Source organism: Talpa europaea, assembly GCF_964194135.1.
Source record: "Talpa europaea genome assembly, chromosome: 14".
NCBI classification, from domain to species: Eukaryota; Metazoa; Chordata; class Mammalia; order Eulipotyphla; family Talpidae; genus Talpa; species Talpa europaea.
In genome coordinates, this window is record NC_140082.1 from 26,340,485 (window position 1) to 26,359,938 (window position 19,454).

Below are 19,454 nucleotides of genomic sequence, written 5' to 3' on the forward strand. Positions count from 1 at the left end.
CATTTCCATTTCTTTTATTCTTGCCTGAGAAAGAAGCATCTCCTTATTTTCTGAAACATAATTCCTCCATTTATCTCCTTAATTCCTTATTCTCTCACAACCAGATACTGCTTCATAGAGAGTCTGTATCACATAGGCAACCAATCTCTCCCTATCTTATGGTCCCTTCCTTTGGCAAATAAACAATTTTGTTTCTATTGTGTCTCAGTGTATTTACTTATTCATCCCCCTCTTTATGCTGAAACTGCCAATTTAGTGCTGGCCTTTATTACTTTTCTCCTAGATCACAAGTTATCTGATTTCCTGTGTCCCCTCATGCCAATTTATTCAATACACTGCTGCCAAATTAACCTTTGAAAGAAGTTTCTTTAATATGATTTTCCTGCTCACAAATGTCCAGAAGCTTATTACTGCTTTTTAAAATATATTAGTTCTCAATATACTTCAATTCTCTCTCCCTCCTAATATTTTCATGATTTAGTCAAACTACACAATTCACTTTTTTTCATGCTTTTTTGCCTTCCCTGCCCTCAAGTTCACCGTGAGCCCTTAACTTGCAAAATCCTCTTACAGTCTGTCTATAGGAGTCATACTCATTCTTCAAATATTCAAAAGTGATCTCTAAAGCAAGATGAGCTTCTTGACGACAGGCCTCATTTTTCATTAATGTTGCTATCATCAGTTTGTACACAGTACATCGTAAATATTCACTTTTTTACGGAAACAGTTTTACAAGTCTGTTGGCAAGTCATTTCTTCTCAGGGCATTTAAAGATTTCCCTCCTGTCTCCTTCTCCTATTTGGAATATTTTCCTCAGAGTTATCTAAGTTGCCCTGAGCAGTTATCTAAGTTGCCCTGCGCTTAGAACCAGGACCCCAACCCCTTTGGTGAGTTATCTGACCTCCTCTGCTTGGGGATGACTCGGTATCCTCAGAAGGGTACACAATGAGGTCTGTGAGGTGCTGGGTGGTCTTTCCTGCCAAAATCAGGCCCAGGTTCCAGAAAACCCTCGGCCTGCCCAAAATTTCTGTGGATCAAGGGATTTCCGTATCACCACAATGGTGCTAACCCGCTGATTTTGAGTAACTCAAACTATTTCAGGCCCGCGTTTTACAGGGACTGTTTCATTAGCTCTCACAACAACCCTACAGGTTAAGTTTTTAAATTATTCCCATTGAGGAAACTGGGACACAGAGAAGTTTGTTGCCCAAATTTGCACAGCAGAGGCGCCAGGAATTTGGGTTTGAATTAATGTGACCCCAGAACCTGCCTTCTTAACTGTGTGCCTTCAGATGGAAGAGCTATTAGGTGAAAGCTTAAGTATTCGAAGGCACACGGGGAAAAGGAAAGTGACAGAGGGGAGAACAGATGGGAAAGAATTCTTGTTAGCCTGTACGGTGCCTGTATGAGTTCAAACGTTCCTCCTTTGGTAGTGTTATAGAGCAGCCCCGATATTGAACGGGTTCCTGGCTGTGGATCCTCATCGGCGCGCTTAAAAGGGACTTATGAATACTCCACTACAGGCACACACAAAAGGTTAATAAAAGGTTTATTTATAAGGGAAAAGGATATAAGGAAAATGTACAACTCAGGGAGAAAATAGGGAAATAAAGTCTTTAATGCGTCCTACCCGATCCGACGACCTGGAAACCCAAAGTCACTCTCAGAGCTGGCCGGATGCTGCGAGCTGGTGGAGAGCCAAAATGGGGGACCCCCCCAAAGCCCACGCGTCTGCCTTTTATATCAACCTGGCTGCTTAACCCCACCCTCAGGTCCCAGCTACCTTCCCTTTGGTGATGATGGGATTTGGAGTTCCCAGTGTCTTTGGCTTTGGCCTGGGGTGGGGGTGGAGTCCACAAAGCCTGTATGGAATTAGCTTTAGGACATCCTTTTCCCCCTAACAGTATTGAAATCAATGCCCTTAGAACACCGGCTCCAGAGAAATCCGCACAAGTGGGCCGATCCTATTAGCACCCATACATACCCTACAGGTCGCTGAAGGTGGGAAGGGGAAGATGATGTATGCTTCTTTCCCAGAAACTCTTTTTTAAAAATATATTTTATTTTATATAATTCTTACATCATTTTTCATTTTTGCACAATGTATGCATTCTCATTTTGGTTATATTCCCCATACAGTTCCCACCTCCCTTATTTTGACCCTAATCCCTCCTCTTGCCCCCCCCCGCCCCCTTGTCTCTGGTTTATAGTTGCTTGTTGATTTTGATTTTTTTCTTTATCATAATTAGTCTTTTTCCTGGTCCCTTATTTAGGTTTTCTAAATTCCTGCTATGAGTGAGGCCATCCAGTATTTTTCTTTTTCTTTCTGGCTTATTTCACGGAGCATGATCCATTGTTTACCCAAAGGACACAGAAACATTAATTCAAAAGGGCACCTGCACCCCTATGTTTATAGCAGCACTATGCCCCAAAATAGATGACTGGACCAAGAAGATGCAGTACATATACACAATGGAATATTACTCAGCAATCAAAAAAGAAAAACGCATACAATGTCCCAGCAACTCTTAATGAGCCTTTGGCTGAAAGATCCCACTAGCTGTCTTCACACCAGAAACACCCTCAAAAAGACAGGGTGCCACAGGGCCACACCCAAGCTCAGGTGTGCTCCGTCTGTCCCATTAAATGCATAGCAAGGTGCAGGCTGCCAGGGTGCCAACACATCTTCCGCGACTCTCCAAGACGAGTTCCCCAGCACGCCCTGCAGCCCGGTTCTGGTGCTAACCGCTCTTACGCCGCCGCCTTCTGCTCTGACCCGGGGTCTCCCGAGCCCCCTAGAGCCCGCGCGCGCGGACAGCTGGGGGCAGGTCCCGGACCTGCGCGCTCCCGAGGGCGGGGCTGCGGCCAGGGGCGCCCGCTCCTCCCCCTGCCGACCTCGGGGCGGGTGGCGCCGAACCCCCAGTGCTGCACGTGGGGCGCCTGCCCGAGGCGGCGGCAGCGGGCGGCGGCGCTTCTGCTGCGCGCTGAGCCGGGCCCCTCCACTCCCCTGCCCCTCTCGGCCACCCTCCCCGGGCGCGCGGCCACCATGGCGTCCAGCGAGGAGGACGGCAGCAACGGCGGCTCCTCGGAGGCCGGCGAGGAGAGGGAGGCCACCGGCAAGAGGCGGCGCCTGGGCTTGCTGGCCACCGCCTGGCTCACCTTCTACAACATCGCCATGACCGCGGGGTACGTGCGCCCCGAGCTTCACCGCCCTCCCCAGCTTCGCGCGCCCTCCCCGCGCGGCTGCCCCCAGATACTCCGCGCGCGGGGAGCCCGCCGGGCGCGGGGCTGGGGCCGGCCTCAGGGGAGCCCCGGGGCGGGCGCGCCACGGTCAGTGAGGGGTGGGCGTTGGGGGTTCGAGGCCCACGGGGGGCGCCGAACGGGACCGTGGGGGAGGGGCGCCGCCGCGCCGCCGGGGTTGAATGGATCAGGCCGGGGGGGGGGGGCCGGGCCCTGCGCCCCGGGCATTGCCTAATACGGTGCACGGCGTGGCTCGGCTGCCCCGGGGCGCGGGCCGGAGGTTAAGTATAGACCCGGGCAGGAATGCGGGGCCTGTGGCCGCTGTTGCAGCGCCGGTGTCCAGCCACCCGGGAGCCGAGCTGTCCCCGCTGGTTTCCTCCGCGGCTGGCCGCTAGAGTCCATTTCCCCCTGCTGTGGATCCCTGGGCTGAGTTCTCTTAACTATTAATGTGACCGTGATTTTTTTTTTTTTTTTTTAAGCGACAGTATGCTGGAGACTTGCTTACTTGGGACGACTTTTTTTTTTTAAAACTCCGCCAAGTCGAAGCATGGCACTGGTGTCCAGCCTGTTTCTGACCCCACTGCAGTGTGACTTACAAGTTAAGGTTACACAATGACTATTGGTATCGCTTTTCAAAGAGCTGGCACAGTTACTTCTGTTGCAACTGATTTTCCAAACCTGTTGGAAAGATGCTCTGTCCTAAATTGTATTGTCTTTGAAGAAGTTGTTTCCCCATTATTCATGAAATCATATTCATCTATCAAATAATACTGATAGAAATGTGACAGTTTAATATTTTTAACTTTTCTGGGGCTTACAGAAAAACGTGATCCATAATGATTTAATAACTGATTGGACACAGTGCTGACTACCTGTTACATGCCTAGCATACACCAGATATGGTTCATAGGTAATATAATATCTATTGAGGATTACTTGCCAGGCGCTGTCTTGGTTACCGTAAAGCTACACCCTCATTTTTAGTCCACTATGATCCTCTGAGGAGTACATGATATTACAAGTGACAGATTAGGAAACTGAGGCACAGGAGTTAAGTAACTGGCTCATGATCACACAACCAGCAAGTGTTAGACTTGGATTTCAGCCCAGGTAGTCTGACTCCAGAAACATCCTACTCCCTTTACCTTTCTGCTTTACTAAATTTTATAATTTTGCAAGAGAAAACTAATACATTCAAAGCTACTAGAGGACAATTGAGTGCCTACCATGCCCTGCTGCATTTAGATACAGTAGAGGTTGAGACAAACTATTTCCCCTCTGTGATTGTCAAATCCAATTGATAAACATTTTTGGAACACCTACTGTAATGAACTGATCTGTTGTCCATTCCTTTTCCAGTCCACTGTCCCTAAGGCCAAGTTACCCTTTTAAAAATAAGAGTGCATAACTCCATTTAAAACCTTCCATGATTCCCCAGTACCTCCACTATAGTATAAGAGAGTTAGACTGCCTGTCATTCACAGCCCTTTGCAATATGTTCCCTGATTTCTTCTTTCTAGTTTAATTGCTTTTGAAATCTCTCTGACTCAGGATGCCCACAGAGTTGCCCTAAAATTACACCACACATTTTTATTTTCACAGCTCTCTCCATCTTTGCTCAGGACTGTTCACTCTTTGTGTAGTGTCTACCTCTTTCTCTCATGATTTCTAAGCAAACCAGCCTCTTTGATGTCTTCTAGGTATCCTACCCAATCTCGAACAAAATTAAATGTCCCCTCTTTTGTATTCTTCTATTTCATTCCTTTCTCTAGCCCTCCTCAGCAAATTACTGCCTGCCTGAAACTTTTCTGTCTCCCTGCCTATACTGAGAAGGTCCCTTACCATTTCATGTCTGATTAATGGCATGGGTAACTGCAATGGAGTAATAGTCCATGCAAGCCTTTAAGGGCTTTCTTAAAGAGACATTGAGATTTGAAGAAGGAATAGGATTTGCATATTTAAGAGATCGATATTTTATATGCAAAATTTTAAAAACAGACATGAGATGCAAGACAGCCTGGCACATATAGTCTCTTGATTTAATTTGAGGGTGATGTTGTGGAATAGTAAATAAGGTTGGATACCTTGTGGTATTGAAAGTGGGACAGCAATATAAACATTTAATGGAGTGTACAGCAGAGGATTAACTGAGGTTCTTTTGTTCAGCTAACTTGCTTAACACAACCTGGGAGTGTTTATTCATTTTTTTCTAATAGTTTTGAAAATAGTAAAATAATATTTAATAAATAACATTTTTATATAAGTGTAAGAAAAACTTTACTAATTCTGTCAGTTTAGGCACAACCTTTCATTTTGTGTTACTGTTTTTGTATGTGTATCTAACCTTCGGGTTTTCATGCTAATTGCCATTCTCAGAGAGGCTTTCTCTGGCTGTCTTTGTTCAGGGAACCGTCCCCACACAAATGTGCCTTATCCCCCTTGCTTACTTAATTTTTCTCCATTTCATTTATTGCCATATGACTGTAGAATGGATTTTACTAATTCATCTTGTTTATTGTCTGTTGTCTCCCTGCCAGAATGTAAGCTCTATGAAGCACTCAAATATTTATTGAATGAATTCATATTTAAAACATTGTAGTTATAGTATCTGCTCTATTGTATAGTCTATTTTCATTTAATATTCTATCAGATGTCTCTATAGAGCTTTCATAAATATGCTCTTTGGTCACAAGAGTATAGAGAGTTGATGTACAAATGGATTAAATCGTATCCCTAGTGATATTTTGCTTTTATGATTTCTGTTGAATTAGTTGCTTAGGATGAATTCCCAAGAGTAGAATTATACCTTTCAAGGATATGAGGTCTTTTACAGCACTTATTCATAGGGTTCTTGACCAAGAAAGTAAGCATATTTCTCTCTTTTATTTTGACAAATACTTTGAGTCTGTATTTTCCTAGGTCAATTTATGTCAAGCAAGAGACATAAATAATTTAGATCCTGTCCTTGAAGAAGTGTAACTTGGGGCATTTGTATATTGCAGTAAAAGAAATGACCAATGAAATAAGGGCTCTAGAGAGTTGTCTGGTCCAACTGGTAGGGAGAATCAGAGGAAGTTTTGTGGGGTAGATCTTTCAATAGAGGTTTGAAGGATGCATAGGATTTAATAGGTATGGGTAAGGAAATAGCATGCATTTGGGTAGACCTGCTAGATGTGCTGTTGAGACAAGTGGCCCTGAAGTGTAGGAGTGGAATGAAGATGGACAGGTATCCTGAGCCACCCACGGCCTTAAATAACTTGCTAACATATTTGGATTTTAGCTTATTAAACAATACAAGAAGTGCTAACTAAAGGTTATGTTTCACTTCCTGTTAGCTAGATAACTTAAGTTATTTAAGCCTTCAGACTTTGAGTTTTCTCATCTCTAAAACTGGAACAACACAACTACTTTGCTAGATTGTTTTAGGGAATAAAGAGACAATGGATATGAAGTGCTTAGTGGATATTTCAAAATGATAATTCCTATCCCCAGTGGTTAATTTAAGAATGAACTTCTTGCAGAAGAAGAAACTGAGATATTTTCACAGTATACGTACTTTACATTATTGGAACACCACATCTAAGGTTCAGGCATAGACATCCCCCAAAATGTTAAGTATAGCCATGTATTTTATTGCTAAGGAGGGTAGATCTACTTGTATGAATCTACCACAATTTTTTATCCATTCATCTCTTGGTAGACATTTGGTTCCTTCCACTTTTCTCTGTGATAAATAAAGCAGTGATTATTCATGTATAAATCTTTGTAGGGATACAAAGATGCTTTCATTTTTCTTGGGTAAATACCCATAAGTGGAATGACTAGTCTCTATGCTAGTCACATGACTGATTTCTTAGAGACTGCCAAGCCATTTTCCAGAAAGTGGTTGTACCATGTTATGTACTCACGGACAGTGAAGGAGAGTTCCAGTTACTGCACAACCTTAGCAACACTTGGTATGGCCACTTGTCGTAATTCACATGTTCTAATAGATGTATTATGTAACCTCTTTGTTATTTTGCTGTCTCCAGTAATTAATAATATTGAGCATATTTTTCATGTGGCCACAGAAACCTAAGAAAAGGCCCCTGCATTTATTACTAAGTTATGGCATGTATCTCTTGAAGCACTATTCTGTTGTCTTCACTTGGTAATTTCAGAGTTCCTTGAGGCAAGGACTATGCCCTATTTTTCTCTAATTTCCTAACATCATATATGGCTTAGCAATAAAGGTTGAACGTAAAGTTGAATAAATAAATGAAACAAACAAGCAAGAAATCTTGTACATATGGAACAAATGTTTATATTTCCCAAAGAGAGGTTTGTTTGTTTGTTTTAAATAAAAGATTGGGTATAACGCTTTAGTTTCGTATTTGGGTAATCAATTGTTCTGGCTTATTAAAACAACCACAACAGAAATTCCCTGAAAATGATTCCTAATAATAGGAGCTCCAATTTCTTTTGAATTTTTTTTGATTTTATTACAGTTACTAAACTGATGCATGGAGGAAGTTCAGTCAGTTAATTGTAGGGCCTTTCCCTCATGCTGATGGATTTCGGAAACAAGCACTGATTAGATTAGCTTCTGATCATATTTACTGAAAAACATGAAAGGTTAGCATGTACAGTTCTATGGTTCTTTCTGACTCCAGAGTATTAATTTGTTTCATTTCAGAAAACTTAGTGATAGGTGTTATGCTATAGTAGTTGGTACAACACTGCCACCTATGGAACAATAGTAAAATTTGTTATAATGTTATAATACATGGATTTTTATATAATGCTATTGAAAAAATGTAGAAAACTTGCTTTCTAACAAATTCTTTGATGCATTTTTGGTAGCTCAATAATTATATCCCAAATTTATCTTTTATAAAAATCTAAATTGGATTTGCCAAAAAAAAAAAAAAGACATGTATATGGAAGATGTGGATTAAAACATCTTATTAAACTTTGTTTCCTTATTGGAAGGAGTAAGAGGGTCTTGTATTTTTTTTTTTTTAAGATTTATTTATTGGGCCTCCCCTGGTGGCGTAGCAGTTGAGTGCTGGGCTGTGAGGCTGTCCGCAGCTTCTGCAGCGCCGGTTGCCGGCGACGGTCCCTGGCTGCCAGCGACGGTCCCAACACACACACAAAAAAATTATTTATTTATTTGTACAAGTGCTGGGTACAGTCAGAAGCGCGGGAGGGTGAGAGAATTCACCAGAGCCAGAGTGGGGAGCAGAACAGGCAGACTGACGAAATCCACTGCTGAGGGGAGCAGTGGGTGCGGCAGGAGAGGTCTGTGCGCCATGTGGGACCCTCGCCAGCAGCCTGGGATCGAACTGGCGCTGCAGAGGCTGTGGACAGCTTCGCAGCCCAGCGCTCAACCACTGTGCCGCCGGGGAGGCCCATTAGCTTGTATTTTAAACACTGTTAACTCACAAAACAGAATTTATATTTAATGTGTAAAAGTAAGCTGAAAAGAGAAGGTGTGTGTATTTCTTCCATTTTTAAAACAAGCTCTTTGAAGTAGGTCCATATCTGATACTCTGTCTCTCCTTTCTATGATACAGTTTTCATTTAGTGGAAATTACAGAAATACTGAATAATGATTTTTACTAAAGATTTTAACTTATAATTTGATATAAATATATACTGTATATTTCTGTGAAATAGATATTTATGCATATATAGCTTCTTGCCTTAAGAACTCTTTATATAATTATTAGATACTTTATAATAACCCCATTTTGGGTACCTAAACCTAATTTTTTCAGTCTGTCAGATGATCTGCTGAATACAGAAATACAATGGACATTGTTTCATGTTTTTTATATATTTTGTCTCAAATAGTTTCATTCATCCTCTTGAAACATCAGTATAAAAATGGTATTTCCTGGAGCTTTCAAAAGTACAATAATAAATGAGGCATAATTAAGCTTACACGTTTTTACTATATAAATTAAGGCAATTCTTTTTAGGGTGATCAGTATTATTCATTATTTATTTTGTAAGACTTTATAAAATATGTTTATTTTCTCTCTAGGTGGTTGGTTTTAGCTATTGCCATGGTACGCTTTTATATGGAAAAAGGAACACACAAAGGTGTATATAAACATATTCAGAAGACGCTTAAATTTTTCCAGACATTTGCCTTGCTTGAGGTAAGTTTACAATGATACTGTTTTTTTTGTTGTTGTTGTTGTAATATTTATTTGAAAGTTTACTTGTTGACCAAAGTCTATTGCTGATTATATATCATGTATAGATTTATTGACAGGGATTTTATTGATCTGTAAATTTTGTTTGTTTTTGTTTACAGATAGTCCACTGTTTAATTGGTGAGTTTCTACTTAATTTTTATTTTTAGTATAAATTGTCTTTAGGACAATGGCTGACTGGTTTTTCTCTTAAAGGAATTGTACCTACGTCTGTGCTTGTGACTGGGGTCCAAGTGAGTTCCAGAATCTTTATGGTGTGGCTCATTACTCACAGTATAAAACCAGTAAGTGGCATGAATTTGTTCTCTACTTTAACCTGCAGGAACAGTTCCATATTAATTGGAAACCAAACTATTAACACTGATATATTTCAGGAAGCAGAACCGCTGAGCACTGATAGAATGCTTTAACAGCGTGACTTTGAAACACAAGCAAATGTTGGCATTTTTTATTCATAGTGTACTCTTCTATAATGTTTTCCTATTTTCAAAATTAAACATTCATATTCTATCAAATAGTTAACTAAAAGTTTTCTATTGAAATTATACATTCTCTTTGATTATATAAATTGAAGTTGTCAGTATTAACAGTTTTTCCTCATCATTGAGTAGCAACAGCCATAAAAAACAGCATCATTGTTAGCAACAGCCATAAGAAAAAGACTAAAAGTTAGAAGGGTTAAAGAACTTAGGGAAAAATAAGCATTTTTATTTATTGAGGCATGGCAGGAGATAGACCTGAATCTAATTAACGACTTAACCTCTTGCAGACAAATAAATGCCATGCTTACAATGTCAGGATGGGGCCTTTTATTTTTTATTTATTTATTTATTTATTTTTTAAGATTTATTTATTTATTTACAAGCACTGGGTACAGTCAGCAGTGCGGGAGGGTGACAGGATTCACCAGAGCCAGAGCGGGGAGCAGAACAGGCAAACCGATGAAGTACACTGCTGAGGGGAGCAGCGGGCGGCAGGAGAGGTCTGCTCACCATGTGGGACCCTCGCCCGGCGGCCGGGGGATCCCCAGCGCTCAACTGCTGCACCACCGGGAAGGCCCAGGATGGGGCCTTTTAAACCCTTGACAGAACATTCCCTAGATGGGCCCCCCTGACCTTGACAACCGCTGGTGGCTTTGTCCACTTGAGGACAGATGTCTGGCTTCCTTTCCATTTCTCAGATGTCTTTTTCCTACTCCTCAGAGTTCTGCTTTCCATTCTCAGTGGTCTCCTTCCTACTCTGCACTTGAGTCCTCTTAACTGGTATCTTTTGTTCAGCTTAGTCCACCTGGTGCCTAACCAGTGACTGCTCTACAGATAGCAGTGAGCACAAGCCGAACATTTTAGTCAGTTGAAAATAGTTGAAAAGAAGGGGTCCAGCAAATAGAATAAAAGAGCGACTATTCCAGACAGTGAATGAATCTGATAGGTGACGAAGGCCTCCAAGACTGAAGAGTGAGGCACAAGAAAGACAAAGGAACATTGGCCAACATTAACTGAAGAAAAAGTTAATGAGAAGCCAGAGTGGCTAGTCCTCAAGGGAGCAGAGAACCCAAGGTGCTAGGATCTGTTATTAGTAAGACAAATATGGTTCTTGTGGAGCCTACAGTAGGAGAGAGATTAAATAGGCAGTTACACAAATAATTATTTCATTGTATTAATGCTAATGCTTTGAAAACCGGAACCCAATCTGCATTGCAGTGCAGGGACTTAGCTTGCCGTAGGGAATGAAGGAATGTTTATATTGTACAGTGATAGATAACCCAAGGTTGGCCGGATGGATTTTAATGTAGATTGGCAAATGTTACAGGTATGAACAAAGTGCTGTAAGAACAAGGAAGGTGAACCAGTAACTGCTCAGGGTGAGAGGAAGGGTTTTGGAAAAGTTTTGCAGAGGGCATGATATTTTAAGTGCATATTAAAAGATGAGAAAGAGTTTGGGAAATTAGAAGGGGCTAGCTTCTAATTGGAAAGATGAGCATGTATAAAGACACATGTTCAGAACATGTTCTGGATATAATATAATTTAGTATTGCCAGAATAGGTGGGGTATTGAGTGATTGTGGATAAAGTTCAAGAGATTTCTGAGCTCATATTACAAAGCAGGTTGACTTTCATATTCAGGTAGTAGGATTTTATCCTTTTCTCCTGGTTAGCCATGCAGAACCAGTGAAGCTTTTAAATCACAGGAGTAGCCATTTCAACTTGGGTTTTGTCTGCTTGCTTTTTTGTTTTGCTTTTAAGGGAAAACTTCCATCCAGGAAGAGAAGAAAGAGAAGAAAGGCTATTTGGGAGGCTCTTACGGTAGTCTGGAAGCAAGATAAGAAGGCCTGAATTAAAATAGCAGTTTCAGGACCAAAGACAAGTGGGCTGACTCAAGAGTTAGTGCCACAGTAGGATGGGTGTGATTTGATAATGAATAGAAAGTGGAAAGGTCATATTGTTCCCCTCCTTGTGTCGAGGGATTAATGCTGCCCTGAGCTGGTTGAGTTATTGGCTTAAGTAAAGGTTGTGAGAGAGAGATAAGTAAATATTTGATCATTTCTGCGCATAGGACATATTTAAATTGTGTGTTCTGGATGAATTATATAATGGTGATTGCATAAAATTTTCTGGCTTGCATTTGTCTAACTCAGACATTCCAACTACAATAAAAAACGAGATAAATCATTAAAATATCTTTGTGGGAAAAATGAGTTCTGGGTTGAACGACACTGTGGATTTCTCTGTAATCCTGCAGATCCAGAATGAAGAGAGTGTGGTGCTTTTTCTGGTCGCGTGGACTGTGACAGAGATCACTCGCTATTCCTTCTACACATTCAGTCTTCTCGACCACTTGCCATACTTCATTAAATGGGCCAGGTGGCGATGTCTTGCAGTTTAGTTTCTCACAGTCCTGTGCATGCATGTTTTCTGTGCTGAGCTAACACCAGCAAATTAAAATTTGTGTCTTAGCCCCACAGCGTCAGGATATTATTGTTTTGAATATTAGCAGCATTCTAACTTGTGGTCTGAAGCTTTAATTCAGTGATCAGAGGGGAATCATAATATATATATGCACAGTGAAATCAATGCAAAATGAATGAAAATGTATCCTGAGTAAAACAGAGAAATATATTTAGATATAGGTCTTTAACTCAATGCTGTACAATATTTCATACATGGCTGAATTAGTTCTTTTTTGCTAGGATTTAGATTATTTCTAGTCTCTACTATTATAAATACTGCCTTGAGATCTTATCAGCAATTTTTTAACCATATTTTTGTTTTTTACAACTTTGATATTTATGTTGATTCATTCCTAAATTATTTTAGGATAATCTTTAAGTAGCATCAGATACCCCTATGTTAAAAACCTGACTCTTTCTCTGAAGTTTTTATAACTTGTGTATTAATATGTGTTCTAACATAAAATAGAATGTATAAACACAATACAAAGGAGGCAAGTACCTTTAAAGTTGCTTTTAATCCCTCTACACAAGGATATTCAATTGTGATCTGTATTCTTTCAGGCTTTTCAAAAATTTTTCACTTCTTTTTAGACATTTGTGGTTTAAAAATTTTGCATATAATAAAATTCTTTGAAGTTTCAATTTGAACATATTGTCTGTCATAAGAAGTTTGCAGGACCACTTATGTATGGTTGGGTGGTTTTATTATACCAGAAAACTTACTTACTCTGTGTGGTTGGGCCTTTTCCACGGTTGTTAGTGTGGAATGTGATTGGACTCTAATCCTAGAATGATTATCAAGCCACATTGCATGACCTCTGCCATCTGGATCTCTAGCACCTTAAAAATGCTAATTCATGACATGTTCTTTTTAGAGTTGCTGTATTTATAAAATTTGTTTGCAGAAAGAAATAATCTTTAATGCTTTATCTGCCTGCCTTTTGGAAATAATTTGCATGTCTTAAGTTTCTGGAAAAGTTCAAAAATCTGCCATTGCATGTTTAAATTTACTATTTATTTGTCAATTGCATTAAAGTTGAATAAAGTATTATAAAATCTTTCAAATATTAAATACATATTTTCACATAATATATCACATCAGTTAATTATAATCATGAATAATCATATTTCATGTCATCCCAACCATCTGTATACATTTGCCCAGCCCATTAAAAAAAACTAAAATATTATTTGTATTTAGTTCAAATGTTGAAGTTGTTATCAAATATAAAACTGTACTTGAGAAATGACTTCTTATGTATAAATAACCTATTGTAATGGTTTGAATGTACTTTGATTCTGTGTTAGAAGTGTTCCCAGTTCCACAGAATAGGTAGTTGTATATTGTTATGTTTTTATATTGATTTCTATTTTCATTTCAAGAAATGCATTCCTTTAACAATTTTTTTTTTAGGTGGCAAGTAGGCGTCTTCAAGGAAGCATTATATCTCTTTATGAAAGGGTAGTTAAGTCTCCCATTCTGGCCTCAAAATTTAGAGAGTTTGTGACATGCACTCTTTTAAAGTGCCAACAGAGTCAAATACATTAAGTAATTTGTTCCCATTTCATTAAACATTTTTCACTGCATTTAAATGTCTTATTCTAGGAGTGACATTTTTCCTATTACAAAACAGTGATTCTCACCCCCTCAATCATCTCAGAGTCACATAAAGTTGAGATAATTTATAGACCAAGTTACCAAAATAGCTTAAGTAATTTTGAATGTTTTATTTGAGAAGGAAATATATAATGTTCAACTGTATAATTTTAAATTGAGATAGGAAAATACTAATTTGAATGACATTCAAATAGCTACACAATAGTGATATGAAAGGAGGGTATATAGCCAAGGCCAGAAGGGAATAAACAAGGATAGTGAAGGATCATTCGTCTTTCTTTACCATTTAATCTGTCTTGGCAAAGAATTCTGCCCCTCTTCCCCATCTCTTATCCTTGTATATCCATGGTATATAAGGAATAAGGTGATTTTGTAGTTGTCTCCAACTCTGCCATACTGACAAATGTGACTTTTCTTTACAAAAATTCTCAATGCCAACAAAGTGAGTACAATATGACTAGTTTGCTTTCTTTCTTTTTGCAATATTTTAGCCTTAATTTTCTGTGGTTACTTTTATGCAGTGACTTGCCTTGGAGGAAAATTATTTAATGGAGAAATGTCATTGCCTTGGGTCCTTGAGGCTGTTCTACCCGAATCCACCAGATACTTGAGACTGTTCCTGTAACTGTAGGTGTAAATGATATACTACCTACTCTATGTTAGCAATTCGCCACAATCCAAATGAACACTTTGTGATTTTGGATTTTGAATAGAGCTTTCTCAGCTCTATTTTAAGCATGCTAACTCTTCCTTTAATGTGGGAGTTCAGGAAACAACTTGTCTTGTTTTACAATGAAAGCAGTTTTAGACAATACAATATACCATTAGTAGCTACTGATGTGTCAGGTAGTATTATCAGTTTTCCAAAATAGTAAATCTCTTTTAGTTAGCAGTCACAAATAGTTCCCCACCACGCCCCACCCAAAGAACTACTCTGGTAATTTTAAGATTAAGATATAAAATTAGGATCATAATTGGTCTTTTAGAAAACAGCATTCCATCAGTAAATCAATAGCTACAGGGGAAAAAAAAACATCAATTATTTCTATGTTTGAAAGAAATTACCTTTATAATACTTTACAATCTTTACATATACTATATAATTGCTACTTGAGAATATTTACACTTACATATCTTCTAATACATTGAAAACTACATATATACTTTGAGATATATGAATTTATTTCATTACTAAAATGTCAGTTTACTTATTTTATTAAGATGGTGTTGCTATTTAAAATCAGAACTGCTTCAAGAAAAAGGATGATAATCAAATCAATAAACAAATGATTTAAGTAGAAAAAAAAAACCTCAAGTGAGGTTTTTATAAATATGTATAGAAAGGAGAATTTTTGAGTTTAAATGCAAGAATAGCAAAAGAACTATGATAAAATCCATTAATTTTTCTAGAAAAATAATTCTCTAAGGTTTCTCTTTCTCCAGATATAACTTTTTTATCATCTTATATCCTGTCGGAGTTGCTGGTGAACTTCTCACAATATATGCTGCCTTACCATATGTGAAGAAAACAGGAATGTTTTCAGTACGACTTCCTAACAAATACAACGTCTCTTTTGACTACTACTATTTTCTTCTTCTAACCATGGCCTCATATATACCATGTAAGTATATATTTATTAATATTTTGATATAGCATATTATAGGAAAGTTTGGGAAAAGATATCATAATATGTTTAATAAGCAAGGGACATAGTGGCTTACAAATACATCAAAATCTCACTATGATCACCGATTCATTTGTAATTTGAAGTAATTGAGGAGTGGGTCAAAAAAGACTATTTCCTAATTATGAGAAAAAAGTAAATCTATGCAAATGATTGCATTTTTAAACTTATTTTAAAAGGTTAGTATGATTTTATTTTTTTTAAAGGAAAAATAAAGCATGTGTCAGTGAACTGTCTGCAAACATTTAGGCTTATGAGTCCAAATAAAAGTACTTTATCCAAGAAACTTGCAGGTCTTTTCTATGTATTTGTTAAGCATATACTTAAGAAGAATCATCAAAGAGTACTTTTTTGTCTTATTTGTGTTGTTCTGTGTACCTGAAAATAATGAGCCCTCTTAAAATATTTTGAGTAATTCTTCACTGCTGCTAATTTTCTTCATTAATTTCTCATCAATTTTCAACAATTGCAGTAAATTAGTGAGGCTTTAATTGCTTCATTTAAATACTAATGGTATATTTTTAGGTCAAATTTTGATAGTCACTAGCAGGAAATAGGAAGGTAAAGTAAGACTATTTTATTTTTACCCTTCTCAGTAAAATTAAAGACTGAGGTACATTGGGAAAAAAGGAAATGAAAAGTTTATAGACTCTAAAAATCCACACTGACACAAAATACCTGAAGGAGGTGAGCATATAATTAAGCCAACCCTTGAGGCCTCAAAATTTTAGCTTCTCCAAAGTTAAAATCCACTTGATGGTCAGGCAGTGTTTTTCCTCTCATCTTCTACTATTGCAATCTGACTCTCCTCACTACACGCAGCCAGTACAAGAATGCTGAGAAGCCCTCTGCAAGGCTCCTGGACAGCCCCAGCTTTCCTGATATCTCGTGAGCAGCACCAGGCCTTAAGCAGGGCCAGAGCTTGCTGCTTTGTCAGTCAGATCAGTTACTGGCCTAGGTATCAGGTTCCCTTCTTCCTCTGAGATGACAAATGAATCTATGGTCTATTTCTATGGAAACCCAATAGCTTTTCAGCTCACCATGCTGGAAATTATTGAAAAATGCCACTTGCTGGCAGACAGAAAAGGAGATATTTCCCACTTGATTAATATTAGTAGTAATAACCAATTTTACTTAACTAATTAAAACTACTGAAGGTACTTTGGGAGAGTATCTTTAATAGTCCAAGGATTATTTATCAGTGAAGACATTATAGATTAGAGAGGCTAAGTGAATTGCTAAAATAATCACCCAGCTAAGTATATGAGGCCAGAATTTGAATGCTCAAAATGTTGTAGAAGTATCTGCTATAATTAATCAGTTTTAATTTCGTATTTGACATGAATATATTTAGTCCACAGGTATAACATGATGGTTACTTTTATCAATATAAGTAGCACCTACATTAACAAGATAAAATCTGTTGTGCATTTTCATTCTGTTTGAGCTAAGTTCTAAAAAAATTACACAAAGTTGCCTGAACAGATATTCAGAGCTTATTTTGTCATTAGCTTCATTGGTTTGGTTATCCTGTTCTTTTTCAGAGATATTTTACATTTATATTGTTTATAGCTCATGTTTTGTTCATCCACAATATTGACACTATAATTGAAAGCACTGGTTCACATTGGCTCAGCTAAGTCTCCAAATTTGACAGGACAAATAACTGTTTTAATACATAGAACATTTCTGTTATAGCAGATTACCCTTAAACCCAACCAAGAGGGGCTTCTGCACTGGGTCCTGTTTTAGAGGGTCCTGTTCTGGCATTTCACTGACCATGCCTCCACACAGACTCCCCCAGATTCCTCTTCTAGGTCACATTGTGGAAACCTGCAGCCAGTGACTTGTACCACCCAAATAGTGCAGAGTGTGCATGTAGGGACTGCTTAGGCCTCTTCCCTAATCTGTTCTCATGTTACCAATAGTCACACTATTGAGATCAAGGGGTGGCCAAGGAACAGCTGTTTGTGAGGGTATGGGTAAAGCATGGATGTGTGGCCTGTGATGTCTACACGTGTGTTGATGGGACCCCTCATGGTATAGACAGAGCCCATGGAATGGAGAGAAGGGACAGAGGGACAGCTTTACTGGAGCTGGAACCTTCTGGCACATGATTCCAAAGAATTACAGAAGTCTGAATTCAGACATAGCCTTCCAGGTCATTATAACAGTATATTAAGATATGTAAGTTTGTTTAAAAAAAATCCTCCAAGTTTATGGCATAAAAATATTTAGCAGGCTTCCATTTGTAATTTTACCTCAAGCTCTGTAAATATTGAGGGGTGGCAGTGGTATATGATGTGCTTATTCTCAACGTTTGCCATATTTAGTAGTTTTTAAGTATAAATCATTTTAAACACTCACTTATCTTCTTTTCTTTTTTTTCAATTAAGTGTTTCCACAACTCTATTTTCACATGTTACGTCAAAGAAGAAAGGTGCTTCATGGAGAGGTGATTGTAGAAAAGGATGATTAGATGATCTCTACAAACAAGGTGCTTTTTCCAGAATAACCAGGATTACTTGAGTCCAAGTTTTAATAACAAGAATAAACAATTTATGAAATATTATGGATTGTATTATTTTTTAAAATACAACTTGAGATGAGGTATTTGCCAGTATTTGTCTTCCCATTGCACTAGGTTCATAATTTACAAGAACTATACAAATATTATCAACTACAGGGTAGGTGATGATATTAGCAAAGTAATTACCTGGCAAAAAAAGTTTTCGTTAGTTTTATTAAATATTTTTTGCAACTATGCTCAAAACATTTAAAATCAATACTTAGATATTAGTTTAATGATTTAACATTATGATACCTGCCAGTGATATTTATGTGCTCTTTATAAGTGAAAGTAAATGCAAAATTATAATGATTTGTTAATAACATATTGGCATTTCTTGAACTCAAGATCTACTTCTTTCAAATTACATGGTAGTATTTTTGATTAATAACAATTTTTGGAAGTATGAATATGATTTAATATGGTAAGATATTTGACAGAAAATATCCACATAAAATAAAATTACTCAAGTGGATGTTATAATTGGGAAAATATTCTTTGAAAATACACCTAGACCATTGGAAATACTTATATCACCAAACAAATTTTATTTTTATTTGAAGTAATTACTCAAGGACAGGTTTTTCTACTCTAAGGATTTTAAAGGTTAAAAGAATATAATTATATATTTTTCCTCACTTGTTCAAAAATAACATTGAATCTGATCATAATGTTATACCCAAAACTCCAGCTGATAAAGGCTACTCTAAATTGTGTAATCATTTAACAAAATCTTATTATAAAAATCCCTTTGTTGTACTTAGGTAATAAAATGATACTGTCACTACAGATCATGTAGTCTTCATTTCACTGAATAGCAAAAAAATTATGTACTAAAATTCCTGTCCACATGTTTAATACATAGCTGAAGATACTTTTAAGTCTTTTATTTATTTATTTATTTATTTTTAAATAATAAATTTTATTTTTATATTCCCCATACAATTGCAACCCCCCCATTCTGATCCCAATCCCTCCCCTCCCGCCCCTCACCCCCCAAAAAGTGTCTCTGGTTCATAGTTTTTTGTTGATTTTGATTTTCGCTTTCTTATAGTTATTCATTTTTCTGGTCCCTTTACTATGCTGTACTGCATTACTCATTTTATTTTATTTTATTTTTTATTTTATTTTATTTTTTAAAGATTCATTCATTCATTCATTCTTTATTTATCTATTTATTTATTTATTT

General features: G+C 37.8%; 1 protein-coding gene across 1 annotated transcript; it reads left to right on the plus strand.

The window, feature by feature from the left end:
* Positions 1-2,940: 2,940 nt before the first annotated feature.
* On the plus strand, positions 2,941-18,175 carry HACD1 (3-hydroxyacyl-CoA dehydratase 1; the record flags this gene model as incomplete). The annotated part of the gene is made up of 7 exons (XM_084254339.1): positions 2,941-3,186; positions 9,269-9,386; positions 9,545-9,563; positions 9,639-9,727; positions 12,183-12,304; positions 15,455-15,633; positions 18,093-18,175. Exons 1-7 carry the CDS (start codon positions 3,047-3,049, stop codon positions 18,173-18,175), a joined length of 750 nt encoding a protein of 249 aa, XP_084110465.1. The 5' UTR covers positions 2,941-3,046.
* Between the last annotated feature and the right edge of the window lie 1,279 nt (positions 18,176-19,454).